Source organism: Mesocricetus auratus, unplaced genomic scaffold (genome assembly GCF_017639785.1).
Source record: "Mesocricetus auratus isolate SY011 unplaced genomic scaffold, BCM_Maur_2.0 Super-Scaffold_100676, whole genome shotgun sequence".
Taxonomy (NCBI): Eukaryota; Metazoa; Chordata; class Mammalia; order Rodentia; family Cricetidae; genus Mesocricetus; species Mesocricetus auratus.
The window spans coordinates 19,388,914-19,395,415 of record NW_024429266.1 but is presented as its reverse complement, the minus strand read 5'-3'; the positions used below and the strand labels follow the sequence as shown (position 1 = coordinate 19,395,415).

General features: G+C 38.6%; 1 protein-coding gene across 1 annotated transcript; it reads right to left on the bottom strand.

The window, feature by feature from the left end:
* Positions 1-1,916: 1,916 nt before the first annotated feature.
* On the bottom strand, positions 1,917-2,849 carry LOC101843236 (olfactory receptor 10J1-like). Its single transcript, XM_005078253.3, has one exon. It carries the CDS (start codon positions 2,847-2,849, stop codon positions 1,917-1,919), a length of 933 nt encoding a protein of 310 aa, XP_005078310.3.
* Between the last annotated feature and the right edge of the window lie 3,653 nt (positions 2,850-6,502).

Genomic DNA, 6,502 nt, shown 5'->3' with positions numbered 1-6,502 from the left:
TAGGACTGTAAGAGGCTGATGGAGGGATGGTGGACACAGCATGGTCACTGACTGGCCACAAACAAGACATTAAGTGCTGGGATCTGATGAAAGAACATGGAAACACCAGAGTCCTCTCAATGTGTGACAAGAGGGTTGACTGTGGGCCATGTATCTTCCTGAAATCTAACAGAAGTAGAAATGAGCATAGGAGAGCTTCCTTTTCCTTCAGGGTGAGAAACATTACACAGAACTGCATTCACTACAGGAATGCGAAGAGAAGTAGAAGGAAAGGAAAGAGCAGAAACCCACATTTAATTCATTACTCAACCAAGAATACTCATCTTTGACTGACTGGGTTTACATAAAAAATAATCTAGGTAATTTTTCCTCCATCAGCAGAATTAGGAGTTCTGAATGACAATGTAGACAGAAAAGGGGACCTTCTTAGTTTGTTTACCTGGTTACATTGTATAATGCATGCATCATGGCTTTGCATATTTTATTTGGTATTTCTGTAATTTGACAACATTTTACAAGGAGAACAATGTGTACTCATGTATTGTTTTGGATACTGAAGCTAACTTCTCTGTGTAATAAAATACTTAGATTTTCTCAAAGATTATTCCTTCTAATTAGTAAGATGTATACATCACTCATTGTTTTTCTCAAAATCTGAATCTATAAATTTACTCCCATTGTTCTCTTTTTGGATTTTTCTGAAGAAAGGAAGAGTAAAATGTCTGTTATTATTTCATGTCTATCTTGGAAAATTGAATTTTATGGAAGAATTCCTATCAGAATTCCTTACTATTTACATTTCTCAATTTTTCTACTATAATAGAATCATCTAATTTATTTCACAAAGGAGTTCTTCTGACTTGAATTTCCACCTAGTTCCCTTGCCTTGCCTTGGTGACTTGGTTTACAAGGGGAAGGAGGAGGCTCACACAGAAGGATGTTTTCTAAAGTCCTTCTGTTCCTCTTAGCCCTCCTAACCAAGTCATCTCGCACTTGGATTCAACTCTTAGGAAGTTCTCAGACGATTTCTCCCTAACCTTTCCTGCCTCACCAATTTCACAGAATTCTCAGCAATCTTTTCCTTCAAGGACATCCTCTTCTTCCCTGAGACTTTAAAAAGTTTCTTTCTATGAAGGATTATTTCATTATCAGCTCCAGAAAGCCCTCTCCTCCATCTGCCACCTCAAAAAAAATAAGCAACGAATAGACCTAGTCACTTGCATTCAGGTGATACGGCCAGAATCCTACAATTATCCTATGCTGATTAGAAAGTTTTCCATTTAATGTCTCCTTCCCTCTTTGTGACATTTCCTTAGTTCCCCTTCGTTGGGAGTTCTATTAGTGGCAGATAGGAAATGCAGGGTTCCTTTAGAGTTCCATGTATGGCTGCATGAAGATAGGTTGTCTAGGAAGTTTAGCTTGTCCCAAATCCATTTCTTAAAAGATCTCTTTAGTTTTTGCATTTCTTATCTTATTAAACATAAGGCAGTTAGATGTCTGTACATATCCTTTGTACTCTCCACTTGCTCGAGCATCTAATTTATATTAATAGAATATTCCATTGAGTAATGTTTAATGTGTGGCTTATAATTCAACAAGAAACAGATTGGTTCCTTTAAATTTAAGCTCAAAATGAACATAAGATCATACTTTGACCTTGTAATTATCTTCTGGAGTAGGGCCAATGGCTGTCTGTACACAGGTCTTGAAAGTGACCTGTGTTTTTATTATGTTAACAAAGAGGTTGAGGAAATGGAATGCAATTATTAGAGGCTGGCTCCCTGCTCCACTTTTGCCCTCTCCCTGGCCCTGGCTGTGATGTGGGAGACGTCTAATCACATGAGACCCTGGTTTTATAATTTTACCTATAATCTTCCGTATGAAAAAGATGAAATGATTTTGACATATATTAGCAACTATGATAGGGATTTCCTACCCATCACTTTCCGCAGGGCATCCTGAACTTCTTTGTTTCTCAGACTATACACGACGGGATTTAGCAGAGGTGTTATAACAGTGTAAGTCACTGAGATCAGCTGGTCCTGGTCCCTGGTGTTCTCTGACTTGGGCTTGAAGTAGGCAATGGAGGCACAGCCATAGTGGATCACAACCACAGTGAGGTGGGAGGCACAGGTGGCAAAAGTTTTCTTCCGGCCCTCAGCTGAGGCAATCTTGAGTATGGTGGAGATGATGAGGACATAGGAGACAAATAGAAAAGTGGCAGGTGCTGTGATGGCCAAGAGGCTGAGAACTAATGTCAAGATATCATTGACCACTGGCACTTCACAGGCCAGATCCAAAATAGGTCGGACATCACAGAAGAAATGTTCAATCAGTGAGTTGCAAAAAGGCAACCTGAAAATGGACACAGCCTGGATGAGTGAGAAAAAGAATCCCGTAGCACAGACTGAAGATGCCAGAATGGTGCACACCCTCCAATTCATGATGATCGTATAACGAAGTGGGTTGCAGATGGCCACATAGCGATCATAACCCATGACTGCCAGCAGGAGACAGTTTGTGATTGCAAATCCAAGGAAAAAGAAGAGCTGTGTACCACAGTCCTCCAGGGAGATGGTTTGGCTCAGACCCACAAGGCTACCAAGCATTCGTGGGATGATAACCAGGGAATAGAAAGTCTCTGAAGTGGAGAGAACACTTAAGAAGAAATACATGGGGGTGTGAAGGTGGTGGTCAATGCGGATAATGGTCACAATGATGACATTGCCAGCCAGAGTCAGGAGGTACAGGGCAAAGAAGACAACGAAGAGTGTGAGCTGGTATTCTTGAAAATTGGAGAAACCTTGGAAGACAAACTCTCTTACCCCTGTGAAGTTGGTTCTCTTCATTGGGGAGCTCAGATCTGAAAGATAAAGGGAAGGTGAACACTATGTCTTAGTGTCAGAGTTGACTCTGATTACATTGCAGAGAAAAGATCCTGTATTGCAAAATAAGTTAAAAACTCATGGATGGAGATATATAGAGAAGTTTAATTCATAAATTCCTCGTCATCCACTGACCCCCTAAGCTCAATCACCATAAGTTACATTTTAAAAATATATAAATAAGAGGAAGGCATTGTAAGATATGTTTGTAATTACAGAACTGGGGATGTGGAAACAGGTAGAACCCTGGGTCTCACTGGCAGCTGGCCTAGATTCAATGAATTCCAGGCAAGTAAAAGACTCTGACTTAGAAAACAAAAAAAGTCTCAGTTGATGACATCTCAACATTAGTATCTGTGGTTAACATCTGGCTTCCACACCTACACACATGTGCACATGCTTGCATAACCACATGCAATTGCATAAATAAGAGCATACACCAAAATTAAAGTAAAAAACATTAAAAACATCACTTCATAACTTCAGAAATGATAGACTATGTCCTTGGATTAGAAAAAAAGATGTAATTTAATTAGCCTTCCCTAAGAACCTGATGTAAAGCATTTTGATCCTTTGTATAATGACTGTGTATAGCCCATGAAATTTATTTTGAAATTTTATTAAAAGTGGATTATCTTTTAAAAAATAATCACATTCTTAGTGTGGGTCATATAAAATTTAGTAATTTTCAAAAATAGACAATTTGAAAATTATTGCAAGAGCTCAGAATGATAACTGGGAACTATTTAGAACCAAATAGTAATAAAAATAATGATAACCAAAACATGTGTGGATGTACATACGCAGAAGGTCATTAGAGTTAAATTTATACTTTAAGTTTTTTATTGTGAAAGTGGCTAATATAGAATGTCCATCTCATAAAATTGTAAAAAAAAGACAAAGGGTAATGTAGGAAGAAAAATAATATGAAGTACATGGTAATAACATAAAAGAAGAATTAAATGATAACACATATAAGGTAAATGTTTATAGGTTTAACTGTAGGACGCGGGTGCAATTGACAAAGAGAAAGAAGCTATGAATAAACTTTATCAAACGATAAACTGAAACTAGGTAAGTTTCAGAAAAAAAGGAAAAAGTAGCTTCACAATTTTATTGCAATATAATTTTAGTAAAATGAAATTATTACATTCCTAGAAATCATTTAGCCACTGGTATTTATTTGAAAAACACTTCATACCTGGCACCATTGTTGAGCTGAATCCTGTGGCTAGTCAGGTTCTAAGGCCCTGGGGAGGATCTACAGCAATCATTCTTCTAAATATACATATACAGTATACAAAATTACTCTTAATGATTTATACTCATAGATGAATACTTATCTCAACCTTCATTAGAGAACAGTCTACTTGAAGTAGATGGGATTCACACAGATATCTATATTTGGCCAAGGTTCATCATAAGCTCAGATAATATTTCTCTACATCTCCTCCTCCCAAGGCCCAAGGATCATTGCAGAAAAGGGGGCAGAAAGTCTGTAGGAGCCAGAGATGGTCAATGAACACAGAGAAACTGTGCCCCCCAGAAACAACATGACAGCCTCACATAAAAAGTCAGAGTAATTGTTACATGCTCAGTCCTTGTCCTAGCTCAGGGCAAATCTCAACACAGAGAGGGAGGTATATGTGAAATCCCACCCCAAACAAAGGAGCTATTGGAAATTGACAGCTACTCGGAGGAACAGCCAGTTTTCTTTAGGACTTAATGTTGTCCCTGCCAAGTTGATCATACTTGAGTAGAAGGTCACACATCTGAGAATATGATAAAAACAAATTGGCCTTGATGGATTAAAAAAAGATACAAATTTGGGTAGATAGGGTGTTTTATATGAGAGCAGTTAGAAATGGATGAAAATTCTCAAAACATATTGTGTAAACCTCTCAATGAACCAATAAAAATAAACCAAGCTTCTGAAAAATCCAGTGTCTTGGTCAAATGTAATTCTCAAATTGGTACAGCCTAGAGTCATCATGAGGAGAAATGTCAATTGAGGCATTGCTTCATTCAGGTTGGTCTGTGGTCATTACTTTGTGGGACTGTCTTAATTACTAATTGATGTAGAAAGGCCCAGCCCCACAGGTAGTAGCATCAATTCTCGGGTAGGACAATCACAGGCAATCAAAACCCAGAGCTTTGGAGACCAGTCATTATGGATATATCTACAAAACACACTCTTACCCAAGGATCATTGGATATTGCAGAGGTGTGGGCAGAGTAGTAGGGACTTTATTGTGTGATTTGGGCCCTTAGTAATGTCAGAAAATACACATATGAATAACCACCAACTTGACTGTCCAAACATGATCTAAATAAAGATGTCATGAATGGACATGTCAAAATGGATAGGAGTCAGGCACAAGGATTCAACCATATACAAAGAATCACAGATAAGGTAGGAATGCTGAAACAAATAGTCATCTCTAGAGAAGAGCATGCAAATTGGTGTCAAATGGTTAGCCCCGAAAATGCACATAAAAACCAATGTAATACAGACTGAGCAGGTTATATTTATGAATATGTAGCATGTAATAGCAATTAATGAAACAAAAAGTCACAGATTTGAAAGAGAATGGGGGAGGTTATATGGAAAAGTTTGGAGGTGGGACTGAGAGAGAGAAATGATGTAACTATATTATAATTACAAAAATAAAAGAAAGAATTCAAGTTAGAGGAAATAAAAGAAATTTAATTCAGCTGGGATCTCCTGGCCTGGGGACTACAGCCAGGTCGACTCGCCCCTAGAGGACCAAGCAACCAGGAGTCTGCTGAGAGTGATGGTCTCTCCTCCCAACCCCCAGTCAGGGCAGAGGTGAGCTCCACAGTCCTGACTTCCTTCCACTTGCCCTCTCTGGGATCTCCTGGCCTGGGAACTGCAGGCAGGTCAACTGGCTCCCAACTCACCAAGCAACTTCAAGTCAGCTGATAGCACTGTGCTAATCCAGCTCATATTCACATGGAGGGGGAGTACCTCATACCCAACTGAACCCATCATGAGACTCATTAGAGTATTGGACCTGCCTTCACATACAGGAAGAGAACCTTGGACCCATACCAACTAGGAAAGGATGAGACCCCACCTGCACCCACTGGAAGAAGGGATTGTAAGACAACAATATAAGAACACATTTAACAACTGAAAAACCAATATGATGCCACCAGAGTCTAGGGACTGTACACCAGCAAGACCTGAACATCCCAACACAGTGAAGCAGAAGAGAACGACCTTAAAAACAACTTCATGAAAATGATAGAGACCCTAAAAGTGGAAATGAGAAAGTCCTTTAATGAAATGGAAGAAAATACAAAGCAAAAATTGTAAGAAACAATTCAAACAGTGCAAAGTTTGAAAGCTAAAATAGAGACAATGAAAAAACACAGTCTGAGGGAATGCTGGAATTAGAAAAGAGAGTAAACTACAGATACAAGCATTACCAACAGAATAGAAGACATGGAAGAGAGAATCTCAGGCATTGAAGATTCACAAGGAGAAATAGATTCATTGACCAAAGAAAATCTTAAGTCCAACAAATTCCTAACATAAAATATCCAGGAAATATGGCACAGCATGAAAAGGCTAAATCTTAGAATAATAAGGA